Source organism: Podarcis raffonei, chromosome 13 (genome assembly GCF_027172205.1).
Source record: "Podarcis raffonei isolate rPodRaf1 chromosome 13, rPodRaf1.pri, whole genome shotgun sequence".
Classification (NCBI taxonomy): Eukaryota; Metazoa; Chordata; class Lepidosauria; order Squamata; family Lacertidae; genus Podarcis; species Podarcis raffonei.
The window spans coordinates 15,759,663-15,787,393 of NC_070614.1; the positions used below are offsets into that span (position 1 = coordinate 15,759,663).

Here is a 27,731-nt window from a genome sequence, read left to right on the forward strand (position 1 = left end):
TTGAAGGTGACTCAGAAACTACAACTAAACCAGAATGTGGCAGCTAGAATGGTGAAGGAGCGGTCGCTGGGACCATATAACACCAGTTCTAAAGGATCTACACTGGCTCCCATTATGTTTCCGAGCACAATTCAAAGTGTTGGTATTGACCTATAAAGCCCTAAACGTAATTGGCCCTGTATACCTGAAGGAGTGTCTCCACCCCCATCGTTCAGCTCACACACCGAGGTCCAGCTCCGAGGGCCTTCTGGCGGTTCCCTCACTGTGAGAAACGAATTTACAGGGAACCAGGCAGAGGGCCTTCTTGGTAGTGGCACCTGCCCTGTGGAACACCCTCCCATCAGATGTCAAGGAGATAAAGAACTGCCCAACTTTTAGAAGACATCTGAAGGCAGCCCTGTGGCAGGAAGTTTTTAATGTTTGACGTTCTGTTATGTTTTTATACTGTATGTGTTGGAAGCTACCCAGAGTGGCTGGGGCATAAATATATGAAGAAGAAGAAGAAGAAGAAGAAGAAGAAGAAGAAGAAGAGGAGGAGGAGGAGGAGGAGGAGGAGGAGGAGGTCTTTGGACAAAGTCCAGAAATACCAAAGAACCGTGGGTCACAAGTGTATTAGTGCACCTCAGGAAACAAGATAGGGTGGTTTAGAGGACAGAGCGATGGGGGGGGGGTGTTTCTCAAGCATTCCTACTTGAAAACGGGGACATATCATTCATCTGCCACAGCCTGACCTCGGAGCACTTTCATTATAAGACAAGCAGGCCAGGGGGAGTGTCCGACAGGCATTTGAGTATCTTGTGCCTTGGGCATTTTCTAAAGCCTTTCCCCTTGTGATCCTTTATTTCCACCCCTGCTGAGAGTGCTCCTTATCGAAAGGGCAACCGCAGACATTATAGGCATCTTTAACCCCACCGGGCCGTTTCCCTGGCTACCTCCTTAGAAGATGCTTATACCCTCTTGTCCGTGGGGGCGGGAGGTTTCTGCTGCTGAACCCACAATGGAATCAGCCCACCATGTAAGCTGCACGGAAGTCTGCCGCTTGCGCCGGGAGGGATGGCGGCTGGAGCAGGCGGCCGACGGAGGCGCCATCGAAATGTGGCGAATGGAGGCTCTCCTGAGCTTGCAGCCCTAGGCCACAAGCTTCCTTGGGAATCTAGGGGGGCTTCCCTCTCAGGAAGGCTTGCTACCAGGCAACCTTCTCTGCTCCCCTCTCCTCCGACCTTGTCAGACAAGGGTGGGGAACCTGGGACTCTCTAGATATCGTGGGGCTCCAGCTTTCATAAGTCCCAGGCAGCAGGGCCAATGGTTAGGGGATAAGGGAGTTGTAGTACAGCATGCTACATCTCCCTGCTACAGTTGGTGGTAGGTTGCACATTCCTGCATTCATGAAAAGTATGAAAATAATAGCAAAATAATAATAATAATAATAATAATAATAATAATAATAATAATAATTTATACCCTGATGGCAAGGAGATGAGTAACGATATAACCTTTAGAAGACATCTGAAGACAATGTTTTTGTGGTGTTTTTATCTATGTTGGAAGCCTCCTGGAGTGGCTAAGGCAACCCGGTTAGATGGACAGGGTACAAATATTATCAATCCCAGAAGCTGCAATCAGCATGCAATCAACACAACCCACACTACTACTACTACTACTACTACTACTACTACTACTACTACTACTACTAATTTGTTACTTATACCCCACCCATCTGGCCAGGCCTCCCCAGCCACTCTAGGCAGCTTCCAACAAAATATTAAAAATACAATAAAACATCAAAACATCCCAAAACTGGGCTGCCTTCAGATGTCTTCTAAAAATCAGATAGCTGTCTATTTCCCTCTGATGAGGGCGGGTGCCACTACTGAGAAGGCCCTCTGCCTCGTTCCCTGCAACCTCACTTCTTGCAGGGAGGGAACCGCCAGAAGGCCCTTGGAGCTGGACCTCAGTGTCCAGGCTGAACGATGGGGGTGGAGACACTCCCTCAGGTATACTGGGCTGAGGCCGTTTAGGGCTTTAAAGGTCAGCAACAATACTTTGAATTGTGCTCAGCAACGTACTGGGAGCCAATGTAGGTCTTTCAGAACAGGTGTTATATGGTCTCGGTGGCCACTCCCAGTCATCAGTCTAGCTGCCGCATTCTGGATTAATTGTAGTTTCTGGGTCAAAGGTAGCCCCACGTAGAGCGCATTACAGTAGTACAAGCGGGAGATAACCAGAGCATGCACCACTCTGGCGAGACAGTCCGTGGGCAGATAGGGTCTCAGGCTGCGTACCAGGTGGAGCTGATAAACAGCTGCCCTGGACACAGACTTAACCTGAAGAGCACTTATAACAATAGGGCGTTAGAATTGTGGATTTGGAAGGGTCAAGATGACAAGAGTCATCTAGTCCAACCCTCTGCAATGCGGCAATCTTTTGCCCAATGTGGGGCTCGAACTCACGACCCTGAGGTTAAGAGTCTCCTGTTCTTGCAACTGAGCTATCCAGCTATCCGCTCAATTTATGCATCACCTCTGAGCAATCTCTGAGCACTTTCCAAAAATGAGATCTGTCAGCCCTGCAATGCGCTAGTGAAAATCCTGTGTTTCTCCTGTTGTACTTGCGACTCCAGCTCACATCAGTCCCAACCAGCATGGCCAGGGATCATCATCCAGCAACCATAAAAAGGACCCCAGGCTTCCCACAAGTCTTAAGGTATGGTTTCATGAGCCAAGACAAACAGTGCTAGTACGGGGCTTCCCCAGGGCTCGGTTTGAGACCAGGCTCGGCCCCTGAATCAACCCAATTTCAATACTAACCCTAAGCCCTTAGGCTTCGATTGAATCATCATCACCATGGATGCTAGGTTAACTGCCTGCTAGTTGAACCCAACTTTTGCTCCTCCATACCTGCCATCCATCTCTTTGCATCTGATGAAATGGACTCCTACATTTACAAGTACTTTGAGCATCTAATGCCAAACCTGGCAAAGTTGTGGTGCTGACCGATAAAACCTCACATGTCTCAGGACTTAAATTATCTTAAGGACCGCCTGCCCCATATGAGCCGACCCAGACCGTGCGCTTGTCGTCCAAGGTCCTTCTCTACGCCCCTGCTCCCTGAGAGGTTGAGAGGGTAGCCACATAAGAACAGGCCTTTTCTGTGGTGGCTCCTCATCTGTGAAATGCTCTCCCTAGAGAAGCTCATCGGGCGACAACATTGCAAGTCTTTAGGCATCTGGCTAAAAACATTCCTCTTTACCCAGGCTATGCCTTTAGCCGTTAAATAATCTATGGCCTGTGAAAGGTGGTTGTGGGGGCTGATTATTTTACTATTATGCTGTCTGTTATTATGCTTTGTGTTATGTTTATTATTACGATGCACTGTCAAGTATGTTTTTAATGCAGTACACTGCCCTGGGATCTTGTGATAAAGGGTGGCACATAAAGCTAATAAATAATGATGATGATGATAACACTTTGTTGTTGTTGTTTAGTCATTTAGTCGTGTCCGACTCTTTGTGACCCCATGGACCAGAGCACGCCAGGCACTCCTGTCTTCCACTGCCTCCCACAATTTGGTCAGACTCATGCTGGTAGCTTCGAGAACACTGTCCAACCATCTCGTCCTCTGTCGTCCCCTTCTCCTTGGGCCCTCCATCTTTCCCAACATCAGGGTCTTTTCCAGGGAGTCTTCTCTTCTCATGAGGTGGCCAAAGTATTGGAGCCTCAGCTTCAGGATCTGTCCTTCCAGTGAGCACTCAGGGCTGATTTCCTTCAGAATGGAGAGGTTTGATCTTCTTGCAGTCCATGGGACTCTCAAGAGTCTCCTCCAGCACCATAATTCAAAAGCATCAATTCTTTGGCGATCAGCCTTCTTTATGGTCCAGCTCTCACTTCCATACATCACTACTGGGAAAACCACAGCTTTAACTATACGGACCTTTGTTGGCAAGGTGATGTCTCTGCTTTTTAAGATGCTGTCTAGGTTTGTCATTGCTTTTCTCCCAAGAAGCAGGCGTCTTTTAATTTCGTGGCTGCTGTCACCATCTGCAGTGATCATGGAGCCCAAGAAAGTAAAATCTCTCACTGCCTCCATTTCTTCCCCTTCTATTTGCCAGGAGGTGATGGGACCAGTGGCCATGATCTTCATTTTTTTGATGTTGAGCTTCAGACCATATTTTGCGCTCTCCTCTTTCACCCTCATTAAAAGGTTCTTTAATTCTTATGCCATAGTAAATGCGCCACCGCAAAACTTTTCTTTTTTTATGCTGCAACAGGAAGGCAAAAAGTCTTTGACCCTCATTGCAGCTGAAAAGAGTTTTTCTGAGCATGTGCAAAGTGGGATTTTCCTGGCTCTGAGTAATCAGGATCAGAAGGTACAGTGATATCCCAGATGCTTTTATTGAGGTTTCCGGCAATCAGTTAAAATAAATAAATAAAAGCCCCTTCCGGTTCTTTTCCTGGGGGATTTAAAGCGTGGGATGGGAACCATGGGCACGCTGTATGTTGTTGAACTCTAGCTCCCATCAGCCCCAGCCAGCATGATGGGAATGGTCAGGAATGATGGGAACGGTAGTTCAACAACATGTTCCCTGCCGCTGCTTTGAAATAATATATTCAAATTTAATACTACTGGGGAAATGGGGGAAATTACGAACGTTTCCAGGGGCTATCTGCAACAAGCACACTGTAAACTCTAAAAGCTCAGGGGGTGGGGTGGGTTATCAGGCCAGATTCGGGGAGTTAGTTGGCAGGACAGGCCCCTGTAGGTATGGAAGGTTTTTCCTCGTACAATGAGAGGTGTGGCCCGCTCTAAAAAGAAGACCCATCTCCGCAGAGCAGCAGTGCTGAGCTTTGGCAGCCTTCCCTGCCCCGGGGAAGCGATTAGGTTGAGATAATTGCTCTTTAACTGGCTGCTTGCTTTGTTGTCATTACCTCTGGAGGTAACCTGACTTGGGGGCAAGAAGCAGCGGCTTATTTTTAGCAGCAAGGAGAGGTACGAAGTTGGCACCAGCTCCGCTCTGCGCCTCCTCCTCCTTGCCAAAGCCAAGAGGACTTCCAAGTTAGGTAACTGGGCTGATGACTTGGGATCTGGGAGCGTTCCTGTTTTGAAGGCTACAAGCTCCGAATAAATCAGGGGTCTGGGGCGGGTGGGAAAGAGACTGGGACTAAGAGCTAGAGAGAGATGTTCGGAAGGAGATCTGGGGTGGTGATGGTTGGAGGAAGCTAAGCGGACATCTTAAAACCAGGGAACACCATGACCAGTCCAGATGTCTATGGGGAAAGGGGAGAAGGCCTTTCAGGTGCAGGGAGGCAAGCTTAAAGGACCTTCTTGGAGGTATTCAGAATGGCAAAAACAACCATTAGTAAGATCACTTGCCATTGGTTTGTTTATTTAAATGCATGGCATGTGGTGTGGCCTGCTATTAAGCAGTTTCCTTATAGCAGTTTGTGTGTGTGCACGGGCATGCAAAATTTTATTTCCCTTCTCTATGCTTGTATGGTGCAGGGAAAGGGGATTTTAACCTTGCAGCACGCACACCCAGTGGGGGGAGGGCACAGGGGCGCGAAATTCCAACACCCCGTGCTGCCTCGATACAGCTACATGCTTCCATCGCTAGGCTCCGTTGAAAACGGCTTCTCCATGTGATCTAGGAAGTGACCTCGCTAGAGAATGGAACAACTCTTCTTATCTCTGCAATCTGCTGGGTGACGCGGACGCTATAGGCAGTTGAATGTGCATGTATACTCCATCTGTTTCCCTCCCTCCCACCTCTTCTGCATGGCCCCGGGCCCCGGCAACCCACACTATGCCACTGTGCAACCCTCCTCTCCTAACCCCCTGCTCCAGGGCATCATCCCTCATTCTTAGTCATGCAATTTGGTGCTGATGGGAAATGCGAGTCCAACAACAGGAGCGACACAGGAGAACAGGCTTCTTCCTCCCCACACTTTTCTTTTCTCGACTGAACCACAATGTTCCGTTTCAGTGTTTAAAAAACATTCCCCCCCCTTCTAATTAAAAAATGCATACACTTACATGTACTAATGAGGGAGTTCCTCCGTATAAGGAAGAACCACTATATTTGTGAAACATCAGAACCACTGATGTTTTATTGTAGTTTTTATATTTTGCCGGAAGCTGCCCAGAGTGGCTGGGGAAACCCAGCCAGATGGGTGGGGTATAAATAAATAAATAAATAAATAAATAAATAAATAATAATAATAATAATAATAATAATAATAATAATAATAATAATTGCATTTCGGTGTTCTCATTCTACTTCCAAGCTTTTGGGGTATACATCCCCCTCCCAGATTCTTATGCATTTATACATACAGTGGTACCTCAGGTTACAAGCGCTTCAGGTTACATACGCTTCAGGTTACAGACTCCGCTAACCCAGAAATATTACCTCGGGTTAAGAACTTTGCTTCAGGATGAGAACAAAAATCGTGCTCAGGCGGTGCAGTGGCCGCGGGAGGCCCCATTAGCTAAAGTGGTGCTTCAGGTTAAGAACAGTTTCAGGTTAAGAACGGACCTCCGGAACGAATTAAGTACTTAACCCGAGGTACCACTGTATATTAGTTGGGAGAAAAGCCTGCTTCAGAGTGATTTACCCCAAAGTGAAATGCTGTGCCAGAGAAAGGCACCTGGAAGGCGAAAGCCCTTCATGTGGATGTATGGTTTATGACAGTGCAAAGCTTATTTTGGGATGCACGCCCCCAAATCCTCATTTATGCATATTATTATTAGCCACTACTGCTATGGGCCCAGCAAGCTTGCTGTTGCATTTCACACACAAAAGGTTCTGTGTACCAGATTGTACCAGTTACAATCACCTCAAAAAGTCGATTGTAGGGTTGGAAAAGTTTCAGAAAAGAGCAAGTGAAACAATCAAGAGAATGGAGTGATTCCTCTATGTGTTGAGGTTGTAGGGTTTGGGGCTTTTTAGTTGAGAGGGAGTAAGAGGTGACATCAGTGTTTTTTTCTGGGGGTACGCATACGCCTAAACATTTTGTGAATCTAAGTTTGGCTTCATTGAGGGGCAGTATTTCAATATGAGTAGGAAAATGAGAGTACCCTTGTCAGTGCCGCCCGAGGTCCCAGCTCACCAAGGACCAACGCTGCTTCGTTGTTTAGTATAAAAGTCTTTATTGAAGTTCAGTTTCACTTCCACAGCCGCAGCGTGCAGCACTACGTCTCAAACTCTAGACCGCCGAAGCTCCATCTGAATCTCCTCCCCCCTGACACCAGTTTAAGATTCTAGCCTTGCTCCACCTCCTCCTTTGTTCTTTCCTCCTCTGGGTCTGCCTGCCCGTCGGGGTCTCTCCCTTCCTAGACTCCTCTGACGCTGAGTCCCCTGACTCTTCCCCCTCCCTCCGGCGGGCTTTAGGACCTGGCTCCCAATCCGGGTTTCCTGCTGTCCCGCGCGCCTGTACATTTGAACTTGGCGCGCGCGCCCAGCCTCCCACTTTCCTTCTGACCGTTACACTGCTGTCACTACTCCCTCCTTCGGGGAGGCTAGCTGGAACTGACCTCCCCTCCGTTTCCCCACTTTCCGATGGGGGCGTGGTCAGCCCTGACTCATCTTCTCTCCCCGCTGGAGGAGAGGCTGGCCCTGACACATGTGACTCTTCCCCCCCACTGTGCTCTGGTGGGGGAACTGGTCCTGATCCTCCGCTGCTGCCTTGGGAGTCCCCGCTGGCCCCCTGCTTCTGGTGCATCCCCCCGGGACCCCCCTTGCCCTCACCATCGGCGCCCCCTTTTGGGAATCTTCTGATTCGCTGGAGAAGCTCATGGAATCTCTCGGGTCACTGTCATACTCCCCTACGCTCCCCTCGGATTCCTCCCCTTCGCTCTCCATTTCCTCTCTCCCCTGTGCTTCTGCTCCTGAGCCCCTGACAACCCTAAACATTATTATATTTTTAGGGGGGGGAAAGCACTGGGCGACACTTTATAAGTTTATGAAATTAAGCACACCATGGTAAGTAGGGATAGTTTTCCTTCCTCTTTCGTAGCACTTGAACTCGTGGTTATCCAATGAAGTGTTGTTGGAAGGTTCACACAGCTCAGTCATAGCTGTCAACCTTCCCTTTTTTGGCGGGAAAATCCCTTACTCCAGCACCGTTTCCCGCTGCTATCCCGGATTGTTAGATATCCCGTAGACTGTCCCCGGGACAGGTGAGGCTGCTGATCCCTTATTTTCGAGGCTGCTGATCCCTTATTTTCCAATCTGAAAGTTGACAGCTAAGCTCATAGTTTAACTATGGAAACTGCCCCCACAAAGGGATGGCCACCAACTTGGATGGCTTTAAAAGAGTATAGGACAAATTCATGGAAGAGAGGGCTCTCGATGGCCTCTAGCCACGAGGGCCGTGCTCAGAGGCAGAAATGCTTCTGAATGCCAGCTGCTGCAAACCCAAATTTGTGGGTTTCCTACAGGCACCCGGTTGGCTTGTGAGAACAGGATGCCAGGCGAGATGGTCCATTGGCCTGGTCCAACAGGCTCTTGTTGTGGGAATGTTCAGGGAGGCAGGAGAGGATATATTGTTTAATTATATCCTTCCCAACTTGTGTTAACAAGTCCTGTGATTTAGCAGAGTAACATTCCCCTTTTAAACTTACACAGCGGATAGGTTTGCCAGGCTTGCATAAGCCTCTAAAATAAGTTTCCTGGTAATTCCTCTTTTATTCCCTCCTAAAAAGAATAGAGGTGGGACGTGGGTGGCACTGTGGGTTAAACCACAGAGCCTAGGACTTGCCAATCAGAAGGTTGGCGGTTGGAATCCCCGCGACGGGGTGAGCTACCGTTGCTCGGTCCCTGCTCCTGCCAACCTAGCAGTTCAAAAGCACGTCAAAGTGCAAGTAGATAAATAGGTACCGCTCTGGCGGGAAGGTAAATGGCGTTTCCGTGCGCTGCTCTGGTTCGCCAGAAGCGGCTTAGTCATGCTGGCCACATGACCCGGAAGCTGTACGCCGGCTCCCTCGGCCAATAAAGCAAGATGAGCGCCGCAACCCCAGAGTCGGCCACGACTGGACCTAATGGTCAGGGGTCCCTTTACCTTTACCTAAAAAGAATAGATACGACACAGCCTTGTATGAAAGTTTAAAAGAGTTTACTCACACGTTCTGTTCACAAATGGATCCCAGAAGGCAGAGTTAAGTTACAAAATATATTCACGTGGAATCTATCTCATAAAGAGATAGTTCCTTTGTCGTTTCTTGGCTGGAAGCCAAGAGAGCATCTCAGGCTAAGGAGATGTTGCTTCTTCAAGGAATGGAGTCAGAGAGAGATGTGGTGGCCAGTCCTGTGCTTTTGTTACCTGCATAGGTAAATTCACGCCCACCTCTGGTCACATGTAGAGGAAGTTTGTCTCAGCACAGGAGGAAACAGGAAGTTTATCTACTGGCTGGACAAACATCCCTCTTCATGTCTAAACATGTCCACTCTAGGAACGTTGTATTTGACTGCTCTGTGTTTCACACCCCACACTTCTTAGGAGGCCTGGCATGCAACTCAACTACGACAGCCAACCAGCAATGCAGGTGTGCCATTTGGCTGGCCCAAAGCCTTTGGGGGGGTGTACTGCCCCATATTCTTGTTCATATATATCTATATTGGCAGTTATTGGTTTGGGCATGGTAGCACTGGGTCAGCAATTATGCTTCCTGTAGGGTGCCAGTTTCTCAGTGACGTGGGGAAGTCTGGATAGCTCAGCTGGTTAGAGTGTGGTGCTGATAATGCCAACATTGCAGGTTTGATCCCCGTATGGGACAGCTGCATATTCCTGCATTGCAGGGGGTTGGACCAGATTCAATTCTATGATTCGAGACTTCATATCTCTCCAGGCCACACTTAAGAATTTGGGGCCAAGGGTTTTACACCCCAAAATAACATTTGGGCCATTCCAAATCTAGGGTTGGAAGGGAAACTGAGGGTCATTAGTCCAGCTCCCTGCACTGCAGGAATCCTGGCCACAGCTGTCCCTAGGTGGGCTAAAACCACCAACCTGGTTAATGTACTGGCCCATTGTGCATCAAGTGAGGGATCAGGACACATGCTCAAGCCCAAAACGTCTTGTGGAGGAGCTCAAGTCTTGCAAGGGGTCTTGATTTGCCTCGAGAGTATTACCTGTGCAGGTTTCACCTGCTTAGTCTTAAAAACTTGGTTGCAGAAAAACTGTGCTCTTGTTGCGGCTGCCGATTTCGTTTCACCGGCTTGGCTCTTGCAAAAACACACCCGGCTCCTTTGCAGAGGAGCTGAGCTGTTGCAAAGAGCTCTGCTTCAATCGCAGCAACTTAGCGTTTATAGAGATTTTATTCTGCTCTCTCAATTGGCGGTATGGTTGTTTTGTGGGCTCCCTAAGCACTTCTGATGAAGCTAACTCAGAATCGAAAGGCAAAGGTCATCCCTAAATCAGTGCGTTTCCCAGGTCTGAGACAATTCATTTCAGCAGGCCACCGTTTCCTAGAAAAGGACCTTCTTTCCAGCTTACTTCCTTAGCTGCTCTATAAATAACAACAACGATAAATAAAGACACTCTAGTATTGTCTTCCTGTAGCTACCGCTGTTTTCCTGCTTTGTTCCCTCAACCCCCCCTTTCCATTTTGCAGCTCCTTAGCTCCCCCACCGCCCCGCATCGTAGCACAAAGAAAGAAAGGGGGAAGGAGAAACAGGTTTAAACATTTTTCAGGAGTCTTGTCATCTTTTATCAGATCAGCCTGGAGCTTCTAGGTTGGGAGCTTGTCAAGCTGCGCTCCGTGCCCTTACTGTACGGCAGCAGTTCACATTCCACAAAGTTCGGTCAACTCCTGTTGCACCTTCCAGGTGCCCCAAGCACCTTCCATCAACCCATTTGCTTGCACCCCCCCCAAATCATCATCAGCAGTAGCAGGCAAGCTTTACTCTCACTTCCAGGTAAATGCATCTCACATATTGCATTCAACAGGGAGCTGCTGCAGGCACTCGTGGTATGATATATACAGATCTTGCAAAAGCATGTTTGTGACATTTACACACTGGGTTCTTTTTTGTAGTTGGACACTTAATGTGTGAAGTCAGGGCAGGATTTAGGTTTGAGGAGGCCCTAAGCTACTGAAGGTAATGGGGCCCTTTATATGTCCAGCTGTCCTTTGTCAACAACAAATTGTCACAGTTTTTTGTGTTGAATATATGCTATATGGTAATTTGTGGACCTAATAGGTATCTAAAGCCATTGGCACATGCAAAATGTAGGCACCCTATATATAGTAAAGGTAAAGGGACCCCTGACCATTAGGTCCAGTCGTGACTGACTCTGGGGTTGCAGCGCTCATCTCACTTTATTGGCCGGGGGAGCCAGCATACAGCTTCCAGGTCATGTGGCCAGCATGACTAAGCCGCTTCTGGCGAACCAGAGCAGTGCACGGAAACACCGTTTACCTTCCCGCCGGAGTGGTACCTATTTATCTACTTGCACTTTGACGTGCTTTTGAACTGCTAGGTTGGCAGGAGCAGGGACCGAGCAACGGGAGCTCACCCCGTCGCGGGGATTCGAACCACCGACCTTCTGATCGGCAAGTCCTGGGCTCCACAGCACCACCCACGTCCCTTAACCCTATATATAAACTAGGGATATATTAGGGAGCAGGCTAGCAGGCGGGGCCCATGATTTGCATCATAGGAGCCTACACAACACAAAACATTGTTGCTGTATGTAGGCTTTATTTTATTTGTTTTTTATCTTATATTTTGGAAATGTACATCCAGCTTTCTGGGGGCCCCCAAGAGAGTAGGGCCCTAAGCTATAGCTTGTTTAGCTTATATGTAAATCCGGCACTGTGAAGTGTTCCCTCTGCAAGGAAATTATGTTCTGGCAGTTAGGGGTGGAGGGGGAAAAAATAGATTTGATTTGCATATAAAGCTGCATTTATCATATTCGCATTTTCCCAAACAAGATAAGAACTGGAACTCTGCCATCCTTCAAAATCTCGCTTCTCCAAATTTTACAATGCAGTTCTCCAACCAAACAATGTTTACCAAAAATGCAGGATGTCGGGGGGGGGGCGACATTTATAAAATATGAATATAGTAATGTAAATAACATCAACTTGCATTATATCAGGAGAAAACTCCTGTAAAAAATGTGTACATTAGTCCAAGCTTCAGAGAAAAAATGTGTGCACCGGGAGAAATTCACACTACAATCCTGAAGGATTTTCATGAGGATTTTTAAAAAGGAAATTTGCTGCAGAAACCTGGAGAACTGAGCTTAAGATTGAAAAAAAATGAGAAACTGAGAGAACCCAAACTTGACATTACCTTCCGTCCCTGCTAGCAATACAATCCTATGCATGCTTACCCAAAAGTAAACTTCATTGAGAGTACAATTTTTTATTATATTTTTATATTCTGCTGGAAGCCGCCCAGAGTGCCTAGGGAAACCCAGCCAGATGGGCGGGGTAATAATAATAATAATAATAATAATAATAATAATAATAATAGACTCCCATTCTAGGTAAGTGTGTATAGCATTGCAGCCTAAAGCATATTTGGATGAAATCCTAATTTTAGACGCCTTTGTTGGAATCCCCATCTGGGAAAAAAAGTTTGAAGTCTGATATTTTGATACGGTTTGAGTCCATTCTGTGTTTCCCAGAAATGTTCACCTTTCAGCTATTTTTGTTTTCCTTTCAACATTAGCCAGGCCTTTTTAGAATTAATTTTGCTTCTGTTGATTGTTTTTATCTGGCTTTTAAGATCTTGCTGCCTTTTCATTACTGCGCTTCATAATGGTTTTGATTGGTTGTACCTGCTTCATAATTGCTCTGCATTTTCTTTTTATGTAAGCTGCCCTGGGAATTTTTATGGAACGGTAATTTGCAAATACTTATAATAAATGCTATAAATACAACATCCAATCTCTGGTGCCCCAGGGAAAGGATGAGGGGAAATCCTTCCTTACTTCATTGGATCGTGATGGAATCACAGAGATGGAAATCGCCCGAACATCTCCATGAATTTATGCAACTGTGTCAAGGCGCTTTGCTCCCCTGCTTGCCAGCCTAAACTGACTGCCAAAACATAACAAGGAATTCCACATTTAAAAACCCAATGTATATGTTGAAGGGTGTCAGGTAGGCCACGACAGTGGAAATAGGCTACCGGTAAATAAAATTGTGAACAAGGAGGGCATCTTGCCTGCAAAACCAAGTTTATTTTTGCGGGAGACGGTGCCATATAGAAATGTCAGGTCCAAACCAGGAGCATTTCTCCCTTTGTGTATAGAGAATATACCGTAATCGAGCAATTTGCCATTGCGGCAGACTTCTTCCAAGGACTCTGATTATTGTTATTTGTTATATTGTTATTTTTTGAATTATGGTGCTGGAGGAGACTCTTGAGAGTCCCATGGACTGCAAGAAGATCAAACCTCTCCATTCTGAAGGAAATCAGCCCTGAGTGCTCACTGGAAGGACAGATTGTGAAGCTGAGGCTCCAGTACTTTGGCCACCTCATGAGAAGAGAAGACTCCCTGGAGAAGACCCTGATGTTGGGAAAGATGGAGGGCACAAGGAGAAGGGGATGACAGAGGACGAGATGGTTGGACAGTGTTCTCGAAGCTTCCAGCATGAGTTTGACCAAACTGCGGGAGGCAGTGGAGGACAGAAGTGCCTGGCGTTCTCTGGTCCGTGGGGTCACGAAGAGTCGGACACGACTAAACGACTAAACAACAACAACAAAATATTGTTATTTGGTCTGCCATTTACATAAGTGGGTACCGTTTGCATTCCTAAGCTAGGCACTCAGATGGCAACAGTTTTAAAAGAGTGCAAAATATTAGATATACACACAAATATACTGTGGTCCATGTCAGGGAAAAGGTGCATCTTAACATTTACGGGCAATTCCTACAATTCAGGTGTCCACTGGGAACGTATGTGTCATGTGCCTTTTTTAAACAATCGAACAGCTGGTTTTCTTTTTCAGATGGATTGAGCACGACATCTCAACGTTTACTGGAGGCATCTGGTTGTTCTTGAGATTAACCAGTAAGTATCAGAATTTCCTGAAATTTCTTACTGGGCATCTTAAAATCTTACAGCTAAACATTAACATGCAGTACATTTATGGCACTCAGTACAATATATTAAGGGACATGGGTGGCGCTGTGGGTTAAACCACAGAGCCTAGGACTTGCCGATCAGAAGGTCGGCGGTTCGAATCCCCGCGACGGGGTGAGCTCCCGTTGCTCAGTCCCTGCTCCTGCCAGCCTAGCAGTTCGAAAGCACGTTAAAGTGCAAGTAGATAAATAGGTACCACTCCAGCGGGAAGGCAAACAGCGTTTCCGTGTGCTGCTCTGGTTTGCCAGAAGCGGCTTAGTCATGCTGGTCACATGACCCGGAAGCTGTACGCCGACTCCCTCGGCCAATAAAGTAAGATGAGCGCCGCAACCCCAGAGTCGGCCACGACTGGACCTAATGGTCAAGGGTCCCTTTACCTTACCTTACAATATGTTATGTTTTCAAACATTTAAAAGGGTTTCATAAAGAAAATAAAGGCCACTAAAGAATTGGGATGGGCAGTTGGTTTAGGACGACTGCAGGGGAAGTGGGAAAATTATGAAGGCGTCTGAGATTGTCCAAAGTGCTTTCGCCCTTGCCTTTGAAGGCAGCTTCCGTCTTGGGAGGTTTTCACAGAACGGTTGGACAGCCATCTTTCAAGTATGCTCTATTTATCAATGCCTGTCTCTGAAGTAAGGGTGGAGGTGAGAAGATCCTACAGATACCCCATAACACTGCGAATCTGTAGCTTGGCCTAATAAGTTGGGCAAGGATTTGATGGTATTTAGCTTAGAGCTTGTTTTTACTGCCAAAGCTCAGCTCAGCCACTGTCTCCCTTCGATGGCTCATCCTCCAAAATTCATTTGCGTCACCTGGAAAGTTGGCATGGATGCTGATTTTTTGGATTCGCACGGGCAAAACGGCGGTGGCATCTCATTGGTTCACTTCAGCTGCCGCCTGCCCACTGGCTGGCAGCTAGCCGCCAACATTATTGGCTGCCAAGCTTTGTTCTTTTTAAGTGTCTGAAGCATGCAGTCAAAATTTTGGATGAGGAAAACGAAATCCAGTCTCTAAAAATACTTCTGGGTGCAAGTTCCAGAGTTGGAGGGCAGCCGCCAAGATAGCCTCTTTGGGTTCACTTATCTGAGTGCTCTTGTGATGAGACCCCAGGGAACTTGATCCATTTTGTTTCCTGGCGATGGCGGGTTTTCGAAACAACCCCAAGCCATGCCACAAAACGCCCACAGCCTTCCTTGTGTTCTTGGAGAGGGATGACATCTTGATTTCACGTTTTACTAGTACAGGTATGAGCCTTGAACAGAGAACCTGTGGAGGCTCAAGTTTGAGTGTGTAGGTCGCAGCTGTTAACTCTCCCCACACTGAATTACAGTGAATTATTTTGGTTGCTTTTGTCCTTTTCTTTTTCAAGGATGCATATACCGTATATTGCAGCTCAGGGCCCCAATACCTTAAGGAATGCCTGTCTCGATATGAAACAGAATCATCTTCTGAGGCCCTTCTTTAGGTGCCTCCTCTACGAGAGGTCCGGAGGGTGGCAACATGAAAATGGGCCTTTTCTGCATGCTCCCCCTAGGGAGGTTTGGTCATTATACACCTTTAGGTGCCAGGCAAAATCCAGGCCCCTGGCTGAGTGACATACAATCCCCATTTAATAAGTGTTGGGGAGTGCTCTTGTTTTAGTTTTTATTATGTATGTTATATTGTGATTTCCCCCCCCTTGTGAACTACCTTGAGACCTCCAGGTATACAATGGTACCTTGGTTCTCAAACGTCTTGGTACTCAAACAACTTGGAACCCAAACACTGCAAACCCGGAAGTAACTGTTCCGGTTTGCAAACATTTTTCGGAAGCCGAACGTGCTCCGTTTTGATTGTTATGCTTCCGATTTGAGTGTTATGCTGAGGTCTGCCTGTTTTTGCTATTTATTTTGCGTTTTTGTGGCTTTTTTGTGACTGTCTGGAACCCAGTTCAGCAACTGATTGATTGATTGATTGTGTGACTGCAGTACATTGTTTATTGCCTTCATTTTATGGATCAGTGGTCTCGTTAGATAGTAAAATTCATGATAAATTGCTGTTTTAGGGGTTGTTTTTAAAAGTCTGGAACGGATTAATCCATTTTGCATGACCTTCTATGGGAAAGCGTGCCTTGGTTTTGGAACGCTTTGGTTTTGGAATGGGCTTCCGGGACAGATTAAGTTTGAGAACCAAGGTACCACTGTATACAAATTTAATTAGCAACAACAACATATAAGGTATCTTAGGTGTTTCACTTAAACAAGACCTGCCTGCACTTTGAGATCAGCAGATGAGGCCCTCGTAGGAGTCCCTGAGTGGGATGAAATACATGGTATGAGGGCCTGAGAAAGGGCTTTTTTGGTGGTGGCTCCTTGCAAGTAGAATTCTCTCCCTACTGAGCTATGTCTGGCCACACCTCTCTATGGTTATGTGTACATCGCAGCTGACTCCGGCTTCAGTATGCTCCCCCTGCTGGTGTTTGAAGCCGAGTGCACATGATGTCGGCCGCACTCTGTAGGTGTCCTGTAGCTTCTTAAGAAACGCCCCCTTCGACGCACCAGCTTCTATCCCTTTAGAAAACGGAAGCTGATGTGTGTACAGTTCAGCTATTGTGCATAGGTCAGGCAACAGCTTCATTGAATTGGAGTTCAGCACAGGGAAATAAATCAGGTTATGGGCTTTGGGTGGAGACATCCTTGCTCCATTTATGGAGCAATGTAGGAATGCCACCTGAGAAACGGGGGGAGGGGGGGAGACTCACTGCATTTCAAACAACTAACGCGTACATGTCTATAGCTTCAGTCAGTTAGTCAAGAAAACACCTATTTTGGGGAGGGTATTTGGAGAAGGAGACCCCTGGTTGCTGCTTTTGCTCTTAGCAATTGCCGTTCAGTGATTTGTTGTGTGTTTTTAATGGACTGTGGTATGTATGTATGTTTGTATGTATGTATGTATGTACGTACGTACGTATTTAATGGATTTTATGTATTCTTATCTACTTGTTTTTCTTGTACGCTGCCTTGTGGCCTGTGCAAGAAGAAGCCATTAAATAAATAAATAAGTGATCCCAAGCGGCATTTCAAATGTGGTGAATTGCCTACAGTATTAGGAGCAAATGTGGAAAAAAGTGTGTAGATTACTGTATGCGTCTAAATTGCTGTGTGTACACATGTTGGGAAGTTGCAGCCAAGTGTGACTTTTCAGAACACGTGAATCCAATAAAACAGATGTATTCAGTGGTACCTCGGGTTAAGTACTTAATTCGTTCCAGAGGTCCGTTCTTAAGCTGAAACTGTCCTTAACCTGAAGCACCACTTTAGCTAATGGGGCCTCCTGCTGCTGCCATGCCGCCAGAGCACAATTTCTGTTCTTATCCTGAAGCAAAGTTCTTAACCCAAGGTAATATTTCTGGGTTAGCGGAGTCTGTAACCTGAAGCGTATGTAACCTGAAGTGCTTGTAACCTGAGGTACCACTGTACTAGATACACACACACACATATATCCATTTCCCCCAGAAATTTCAGCATGGCATCGCTGTGCAATTAGAAAGTGCCATTCCCTATGAAGCAGCCCTAAACCTGGTCCTTTCTTTGCAACAAGTTACACCGTACGTAACTGCTCCAGTGATCAAACTGCTTCCCCCATGTTAAACCGGTCTCCTTTCATCCCCTGATATCTTCGAAACTGTTTCATCTTCATTTAAGTTCCCTGAACATTTCCCCTTTCTTTTGCAATGACAACACACCAGCCTGCCGGGCTCTAGAAACAGAAACACTTTGCAAGACAGGTGCCCCTCTGCAAACCGTTCCAACTAAGCTTTGCAGAAGCTGAGCCGCTAGAACAAATCAAACCAAGGCAACCACTCCCTCCCTCAGTTTTTGTGCCATGGGTCAAATAGAGGGCACAGGGCGGGTAGGGGTCTTCAAGGTTAGGAGGAGGGGTCTAAATCTTGTACATACAGTGGTACCTCCGGTGACAAACTTAATTCGTTCCGGAGGTCCGTTCTTAGCCCGAAACCGTTCTTAACCTGAGGTGCACTTTCGCTAATGGGGATTCCCGCTCCCGCTGTGCCGCCGGCGCATGACTTCCGCTCGCATCCCGGGGCAAAGTTCGCTACCCGGAGAACCTACTTCCGGGTTAAAGGTAAAGGGACCCCTGACCATTAGGTCCAGTCATGGCCAACTCTGGGGTTGCGGCGCTCATCTCGCTTTATTGGCCGAGGGACCCAGTGTACAGCTTCCGGGTCATGTGGCCAGCGTGACTAAGCCGCTTCTGGCGAACCAGAGCAGCGCATGGAAATGCCGTTTACCTTCCCGCCGGAGCGGTACCTATTTATCTACTTGCACTTTGATGTGCTTTCGAACTGCTAGGTTGGCAGGAGCAGGGACCGAGCAACGGGAGCTCACCCTGTCGCGGGGATTCGAACTGCCGACCTTCTGATCGGCAAGTCCTAGGCTCTGTGGTTTAACCCACAGCGCCACCCGCGTCAGCGGAACTCATATCCCGAATTTGTAAGGAGGACAGTACAGTCATACCTCGGGATAAATACGCTTCGGGGTGAATATTTTCAGGTTGCACTCTGCGGTGACCCGGAAGTAACGGAGCGTGTTACTTCTGGGTTTCGCCGCGCTTGCTTGCGCAGACGCTCAAAATGACGTCACGCGCACACGCAGAAGTGCCGAAACGTGACCCACGCACGCACAGACGCGTGGACACGGGTTAGGTTCGGAACGGATCCCGTTTGCATCCTGAGGTACCACTGTACGTAACACAAGGTTCCACTGTATTTAGTTTCAAGCTTAGTCCTATGCAACAGGCTTAAAGCCCTGGTGTGTGTGTGTGTGTGTGTGTATGCACATGTGTGCATGTTCAGGTTATATGTGCTATTTGTGCACAAGTTTGAATGTTATTGACGTGGATGAGAACAAAGTCATTGAGTGTGCACTGGTTTAAGTAAACCTTCTGTGGTCTCCGGCTTATAATTTGCGTCTTGTTTTGCCTCTGCTTCTTGACCCTGGCATTGTCACCTTCTGCCTCCAGGAGAAGGCTTTGACCTCTGACCCCTGTTTGACCCAGACATGGCCTAGGTTCATAGAGAACATTGGTACAGTATATCCTCCTGCTTGCAGGTCACACCTTCGGCTGTGTCTACACATTTTTGCACTCATCACTGGGCTGAATTCTGCAAGGCATGAGAAGACTGCAAGCACATGCCTTGCTTCCCTTTTTTGCTCCATGGCACTGTAAGTCAAATCTCCCTTTTCTTTTCTTTTTAAGATAACAACTCATAGAAAGACGTTTCCAAATTGTTTGGAGGAGCATGCACCTCGAGCAGTGGCAATATCACCCCCCCCAGCCTACTTTATTGATGATTTTATTCTGTGAACCGCCCTGACATCTTATGACGGAGTTATAAATAGAATAAATCTAATACATAAATAAATGATTTGGGCTGGGTGTGGTCACAGAATTCAACACATTCGTCGCAGAATGATAGCACCGTCTGAACGGTCTTGCCCAGGAACTGAGAGCTCTGTTTTGGATAGAGATTCTTCTTTTTTGCAAAGCTGATCTTCCTGCGACGACTGCTCTTCTCACAGTTAATCCGCAAACACCACTTGCCCTTCCCGACTAACTGCCTGAAGCTATAGCCCTTGCAACAGCTCTCTGCCGTTTCTACAGATCGGGACACACCATTCGATTCAGTGGAAGGATTCGGAAAACCTCCACTGGATTGCACTGACTATGCCTAGTCTGTTTGCCAACAATACCGCTTAATGGCAACTGAATGATGAAATATGCAGCAGCTAACACATCCGATGTGTTAACGGAAGCCAATTAGGACAAGCAGAAACAACAAAGCAGCAGGTAGAAAGTTAGGGAGATAAATCGTTCCCTCATAGCAGGGATATCTCTGCTGTACATGCAGGCAGTTCGTATTCGAGGGTGAAGCTAAATATCTTTCTTGCCCATGCTGCTTGCGTTTTGCACACATTGCTGTGTATCCCTCCCCCAGCACAATCCTTGCTCATCCCCAGAATTCCAGACAAGTTGGAAACTGTGCAGACATTCCTGCTCTTTTCTATTTTCCCCGTATTACTGCCACTCCATCCTTGTTTCCCAGAACCACACCTCTAAATAGTTCCTCTAGAGAAGGTACCACCTGCACCGGGAATTTCAGACTTTGCAGCTGGAATAAACTGGATACTTTTAACCCGACAAGTCTAAATTTGGCCCCATATCCAGAACTGCATTCCTAATTACATTATTTCTTTTTTAGATTGCTGGTTAGACTGGAGAATTAGGGAGGCGTTGTTTTCTGCTTGTTTGAAACAATGAGGTATAAGTATTTTAAAAGGTAGAAGTGGATTGCGACTCTCCCATGTGGGTTTAAAAGTCTGTGGCTTGCTGCTGATCTACAGCGTCCACCTCATTGCTGAAAAAGAGCTAAGTAATTTATTTAAATACTTGCAAGCATTTGTGTCCTTTCAGATAGCGTTGCTCAGTGTTTGTTAAACCGCCAAACCATGAAGGGGCTTGAATGGGTATGTTTCAGGCTATAGAATCTGCCTCTATTGCATTGTTTGAAGGTTGTATTAGGCTGCAATTCTATACACACCTACCTGGAAATAAGTCCCATTGAACTCAATGGAGCTTACTTGTGAGCTGACATGCATGTGGTTAATTTACTGTCTAAGCTCTTCCCAAATGTATTTATCCTGCAGGGGGAGTTGCAAGGGACTCTCTGGCGTGGTCCAGATTTGAAATCCAGCTCTTTGCAACCCACTTCTTAATATCTGGTGAAAAATGCAAGCTGGAGGAACTAACACTTTCTATCTGGTCTCTCCAATGTGGTGCCCATGGGCACCACAGCAGCCTGACACCATCCTTGGCTCATGCCAAAGCTCTATGTCTCTCCAAATTTTTATTTTTATATTTAGGAGTTGTTGTTTTTTGCCTGCTGTTGATGCTTTTTTCTTCCTCAGGGGGAAAGCACTGCCCATTTTTTGTCTGTGTTTTATTTGTTTTGGGATGTGTACAGGCGTTTCAGCTGTTTTTCTGAACATCAGTAGGTTTTCTCCTGGGAAATGAGTATTTCACGATCTCCGCAATAATTTCTCCCAATATCCCAAAAGGTTGGGGAGCCCTGCGCTATGTCAGCCGAAAACAATAAACTGGACTGGAAGGGGAGGGAAGCAAAAGACTAAAAGGCAGAAAATATCCAGAGTAAAAAGATAGATCCAAGTTTAGAACATACATATCAGCTTGTGACAAATGTACACTCAGGTTCAACCGCACATTAATGCACTCAAATCTGCAATCACCTTTAAACGAAAAGCAAAACAAAGTTTGTGGTCTTAGTACTCAACAAAATTCTTATAGTATTTGCCGTCCTACTTCATAATCATCGAAGCAAAAAGTTCAATTCAGACAATGATATATTGCCTCCCTGAAATGGTTGCTGACCCTTTAAAAACTGATCTCCTAAAATATGTTGAATGCAAACCCTGTTAAATTACGTATGTTACGTCATCTAGATTCTCGCAACCAGAAATTTCATCCTTTGTTTTCTATGAGGTCATTGAAGATACCCTTAGTGGATCTGAGGAGGTGGGGACAGGTTTTTTTTGGAAACCATAGGGAAAGAAGGCAATTAATCCCTTCTTATTGCCATTATTTGAGAATGCTAAAAGAACAGATCTTGCCATTGAAATATCGAGATACCTCTTTGTGTTTCAAAAGTGGTTGACTTAATTAAGATTTAGGGGCCTGTTTTGGTCAGAAAACCCAACTGGACTCCCTGAAAGCTGTGTTTGGTAACCAAATGCATCTCTCATTGGCACTTTCTCCAATTCTAACAAAGCTTTTAACTCTGATGTTGTTCAGATGTGCCCAATAAACAATGCAGGAAGCTGGTTTTATCAAACTGGGGTTAAGAGAGATCTGATTAATCTAAATGAAGGGATGTTGAATTGAAGAAATATCCTGGCTGTGCCCTCAGTGTTTGACTCATGTCCACAGAGCAAGGGAAACGGGCTTGTTTTTGTCAGCATTTAAGTCTCTATATTATTCCCACATAACGAGACAATAATAATATAAAATACTGCCCGATGTGCTAAATGTTCGTTCTTCCATGTTTTTAAAATAGGGAAACCAAGCAGAGCTTTACAGTAATCATCGAATTTCAAAATACGGTCCCTTTTTAGCCTATTTCCACAGTCTACTTTAGCTCATTTCTTTGTTGTGTCGGCTTAGAAAGGACTTAAGGAATGAATAATATGAAAAGGACTCTTGAAAGATGGAAGAGAGGCTTCTTTAGGTGTTACTCAAGTTAACATTGCTTTTGTGATTTCTAGTCACATTAGGCTGAGCATTTTCCACCACATATACTTCAAGGAAGAATCTTAACAGATCAGGAGAGAAAATGCCAGGAAGGGATACTGAATTATTAAATACTGACATCTTTCAATGAACCTTAGATTTGCCTTTACTGTAAGTCTCTGCCCCCCAAAATACAAAGTCTTTGACCACATTTTCTTTAGTGATTATCTTTTTGGTTTGTTGGAGCCTAGAAACAACTCCAGTAGGAGCGAAAATTGCTTATTTGCTTTTCCGTGCAAAGCGGCGAAGTAAAATTCCAAGCCGTTACAAAAATCTTCGTCAAATCAGAACTTGTAACTTGCTCGGTTTTCGTTAACCGTGTTTCTGTAGCCCAATGACTTTACATATGACCAAATCATTATTATTAAAGAGAACAATTGTAGCATAGCCAAAGAAAACAGAAACACACTACTCATTCAGGTCAAGTACTTAAGAGGAGACTGAAGGATGGTCACATTATTTAAAACAAAAAGACACATCTGATGAATGGCCTTTTAAAAAACATTGTCAGTATTCCAGTATTCCTTGCCAAAACACTTAATAACAATGAATCTGAATTATACTTCTCCCTCTGAGATGCCATCCTTTGCAACTGGCTTTGCAACATTCTCGTCCGCTGCCTAAAAATTACATTCAGAGGCGTTATATGAAGCTACTGAGGGCTGAGGCTGGGAGGCGAACTATCAAGTTATCAATGCAAAAAATTATTAAGAAGCATGTCACCCTTCCAAAGCAAGAAACCTTGCATTAACCGTAGCAAAAGTGGGAGAATAGAAACGTGTGAATGAAAGCAGGGCACTAAGAGAGAGAATTGAGGATGTGCAGAGACAGGATGGAAATGGGCAAAACAAGCTGCCAAAAGTTTGAGGCGAGGGGGAAAGTTAAGCCTTACCACCAAATGGGATAACCGGCTAAAACGTTGGCATCACCGAGGAGGAAAGCTAAAATTAATCCGAGCACGTGGTAATCCATTAGTCCAGGCTTGGTGCTGAGGAGAAGACCACTCTCCCCGAAGTTTGCAGAAAAACATTTAAGTACAAAAAAAACGAGTAAATCAAAAAAACCCAGGCCCTTTCTACCCCCACCCACCCACCCCCACCAAAAGCAGCCCAGGGAAAAGTCTTCCCAAAGTGGGGGAAATGACTTTATGCCTTGTCAGAAATGCACCTCACTGAACCTTTTCCCCCACCCACCCCCGACGATCTACCCAAAGCTTCTATTAAAAAGTGCTGCGCTTTGGGGATGTCAGGAGACAGCCAATCGGATTGCATGGCCTAAGGTAAGGGATGAGCCTATAGTTCAGAGCTGTCAATCATTCCAACATCTCTCTCTCTCTCTCTCTCTCTCTCTCTCTCTCTCTCTCTCTCTCTTAACCCCCACTTGCTTTTGCAACTTTATTCCTACCGCTTGCCAAGGGAAGGGAACAGACAAACCTTGAAAGACAGTTTTCCAGGCTAACAAGATTTCTTCTTTATATATATTTATATATATATATTTTAAAAATCTCCCAGGGATGTGCATTGCATGGCCCATCTGGTGTGACACGATAAGGCAAGCCTCTTGGAAGGTAAGGAAGGGGGGGCGGGAAGGGGGAGGGAGTAGCCAGATTCTGAATTTCGTTTCAGTGCAGGAAAAATGCACTAGGTGTAGCTACATGGCAAAAAGCAAAATTCAGTGCAGCTCGCGATGTGCAGGTCCATGTTAACTAGGCACTGAGTGCCCCATTCCTATTTTATTTAGACGTTTTTCCCACCCTAGCTCAAGGGCTCAGGTCTGGTTGAAATTCAGCTTTTGCTCACATTCTTCGCAGGGCACTTTTGAGTCTGAGAAGAACAGTTCACTGGGATGAGGAGAGATTCTCGTCTCCTTCACAGAGGTTTATCCCACAACTACGAGTGGCATGGCATTTTGCCCAGAGCAAAAGAATTTTTGGGGTTTGTTTGTGGGGATTTTTGTACACTTGATGTCAGAAACTTCCTCCCCCTTTGCATGCACGTCTGAATGTTGTTAAGGTGCGAGCAAGAAAGAGGGAGGCAGAGGCGTCTTGAAGGGGATGGACGCCAACAGCCGGTGCAGTTTCATGTTAAAAATTGACCCCATGGAAAATGCCCAAAGCGATTCATATGAGCAAGAACTTTGGGTGTTGTGTGTCAAACGGGTACACAATATGGACCTGCCTTATAAATTCACTGGGGGGGGTGTCTTCTGTACAATTACACTGACTTGGCAGGCTAAAGTGGTGCAATTCTGGACAGCACCACTTCACATTGCAGGAGAGAGAGGATGTTTTCTGAATGCTTCCTGGCTTTAAACAGCGACACCCTGGGAGTAGTAAACAAGCGTATCAGAGAGAGAATTATGCTCACATTTCTCTCTGGCAGCCTGTGGTGGTTTTTTCATGCCAGCGGAAAGATTTAAATGAGGGAGAAAATTCAAAAATATGACACTGCCCTCACCTGAATTTTTAAGTTGTCCAGTGCAGAATCTTACCATCTCAGCCAACTTCTTGCTTCTTCCTAACACACAGAATGGGCCCAGAATTATAATATCTGTGGACACACACACACACACACCGCTCACAGCCCACACAGAGACATAAGGGCATGTTGTGGCTTCTTAGACCATGTTAGGTCAATCCATGCGTGTGATCTGAAATCTAATGCCTTGCTCCATGTCTTCCTTTTTCAGGAGCCACACTTCAGCTGCAGGAACTGCTCCCTGAGTGAGCCTGCCTAGCCCAATCTCTGCTTGCTTCCCAGCAAATTTGGCCATCTGAGGAGGATTTGAAAGCTGGTTGGAGGTTTTATCCAAAAGCTGAAAGCCGGTGCATTTATTTTGGGGAGGCCACTTCACTCTTCACTTGCACCAGTTATTCTCAAATAATTGTTTCGCTGTATCTGTTGCTAGCTGCCTTGCACATCAAAATTGCTAGGAAAGATAAGCCATCGAACCCTTTAAATAAATAAAACATTGACACTAAGGGTGGGTGTTACAGTGCTCATACTGTAATATAACGGTAGATTCATTACGTATGAATTGTCCCTTGGTGGATGGGGTTCTGCTCACGACCTGAGCTTTGTTTATTGCCAAATCAATCAAGATTGATTGATATTGATTGATTGATTGATTGATTGATTGCCATATCTGAGACTGACGGCTCATCACCAGTAGCAGCCATATGTGTGCATTAAGAGTGACTCCCTTCCCTTAAGTTTTCGGCTTGGCTCCCTTGCAAGAGCGATCTGTAGCTGCTTGCTCCACAAGCACATTTCCATAGCATCGCTTTTGCTCTCTGCGTGTAACATGACGTGGATGGCACAGCTAGATCCGGTGTGTGTCTGTAGATAAACAGATGGTTTTACCTCACAAGCAGGTGGGTACAGCTGCAAGACCTTTCGGAGTTCCTACAGCACTCATGGATCATAGGGTGATTAACAAAGTGCGTTTTGTGACAGAGAGCAGGAATTTCAAATCTGATATCCCGCAAGCAGCGGTTTACCACTCCAAAGGCACTAGAGAGCATGCGCAAGTTATTCAGCTCGCTTTAAAAAGTTGTTTATGTACTGAGGTTCTCACCCTGGGCCAGCAGGGGGATACTGTAGATAGTTTTCACTCAGGTCCACATATGCAAATAAGGGATTGAAAGTGACATTCAGTGATTGGATAGTTACAGAAAATGGTTACTGTTGCGTTCTAGTGGAGCTCTATATAAGCAGGCTGGCTGAACCCTTCAGTTCAGTTCTGTTCTGGCCTGTGAATAAACAAGAGCTGTTTGAAGAATCGCTGTGTCGTCTGATATGTTCACCAACAACTTAACAGAAGTAACTTCATAATTTTAAAATCATAATATAAATGAACGCAAGTGACAAGCTGAAATGGTCATTGCAGATTAATGTGCACATATCACATAACTCTGAATACTTGCCCCCCTTGAATACTTCATTTTATTTGGCTACTTTATTGTATCAAACAATGTGGTGATTCAATTGCAGTAAATAGGAGCATTTCTGATTTCCCTTTTCCTTTCTTTAATTAGAGGAATAAAGGAAGCTGCCTTTAATTGAGAGAGACCATATTGGCCTGCCTAGTCCAGCACTGTCTACAGCCGGGATCGCCAACCTTTTTGGACCAGTGGGTACATTGGAATTGTCTTGCAGGCCGGTCACAAAATGGCTGCCTGAGGGGGCAGGGCACGGCATAGCACAAAATGGCTCCAAAATGGCACACTCATAGAGAGAAGTTCTTTACACCTCTCCTCCATTCAGAAAAGATGGGAAGCTGGGTCCCCAACTCTGACCTCCAATGAAATGTGGACATGTTTAGGTGTGGGGTGTTCAATGCAAGAGAAGCTGAGCCAATGCAAACAGGAACTGAGCAGGAATTTGTTTATGAAGTACAGTGGACGCTCAGGTTGCGAACGTGATCCGTGTGGGAAGCACATTCACAACCTGCAGTGTTCGCCACCCACAGTGGCACATTTGGCGATTTGGCGCTTCTGCGCATGCGCAAAGTGTGATTTAGTGCTTCTGCACAAGCACCAAAACCCGGAAGTTATCTATTCCAGTACTTCCGGGTTCGGCACGGTGCACAACCTGAAATCGCACAACTCGAAGCATCTGTAACCCGAGGTATGACTGTATCCCATTTGAGGGAATATTCACAGTGCCACAGGAGGTGCTTTTGAGCACTGGTGCTCATAGGTATCACGTTGACAATTCCTCTTCTACAATGACCAGCAGCAGTTTCCCAGGATTTAAGTTTTTTCCAGTCCTATCTGGTGGACACGTTGTGGGGATTGAATCCTTGCGATCCAAAACATGCCACAGCCCATTTCGATGCATGTGTATCAGTTAAGAGGGGACTGTAACCTAATACACCAAGGGTTGCCAACATGGCACCCTTGGTGGTTTTCACTGGCCCTGCAGACTCTTCCCCCCGCTTTTTAAAGCAAGTCTCTAGCTCTCCTAGAGAGAAAGTTATGAGGCAAAAGGCACAGGTAGCTCCCAAGTGATTTCTGTGGAATGAGAGTGGTGTTCGGACCACCTTGCAAGAAACCCCCATAATGACAGACAGCCTAATAGTAAAATAAGCATCATAATAACAGCGCTCGTCTCCAATGTGCTCCTCGTGGGGTTCCCATCGGGGCATTTGGCTCTTCACTTTGGGCAGGCCGCATGTGGAACTATGTGGACCATGAAAAGACCCAGCAGGAATCTATTTTTCTTCTTTTCAGGACACCACAGATCCAATTTGAACGTCCAGCGAGCGAACCC

At 46.0% G+C, this 27,731-nt stretch overlaps 1 protein-coding gene and 1 long non-coding RNA gene across 2 annotated transcripts in view; one reads left to right on the forward strand and one right to left on the reverse strand.

Annotated features, from left to right (window-relative positions):
* Nucleotides 1–23,526, reverse strand: part of WNT3 (Wnt family member 3) — a 47,380-nt gene extending 23,854 nt beyond the window's left edge. The window contains exon 1 of the mRNA XM_053363707.1: nt 23,351–23,526. Within this exon, the coding sequence (XP_053219682.1) occupies nt 23,351–23,430 (80 nt within the window). The 5' untranslated portion in view covers nt 23,431–23,526. The remainder of the gene's footprint in view (nt 1–23,350) is intronic.
* A 40-nt stretch (nt 23,527–23,566) lies between these two features.
* On the forward strand, nt 23,567–26,238 carry LOC128400958 (uncharacterized). The gene is made up of 2 exons (XR_008327401.1): nt 23,567–24,025; nt 25,147–26,238. It is a non-coding gene; the product is annotated as an uncharacterized LOC128400958 (long non-coding RNA).
* Nucleotides 26,239–27,731: the final 1,493 nt, after the last annotated feature.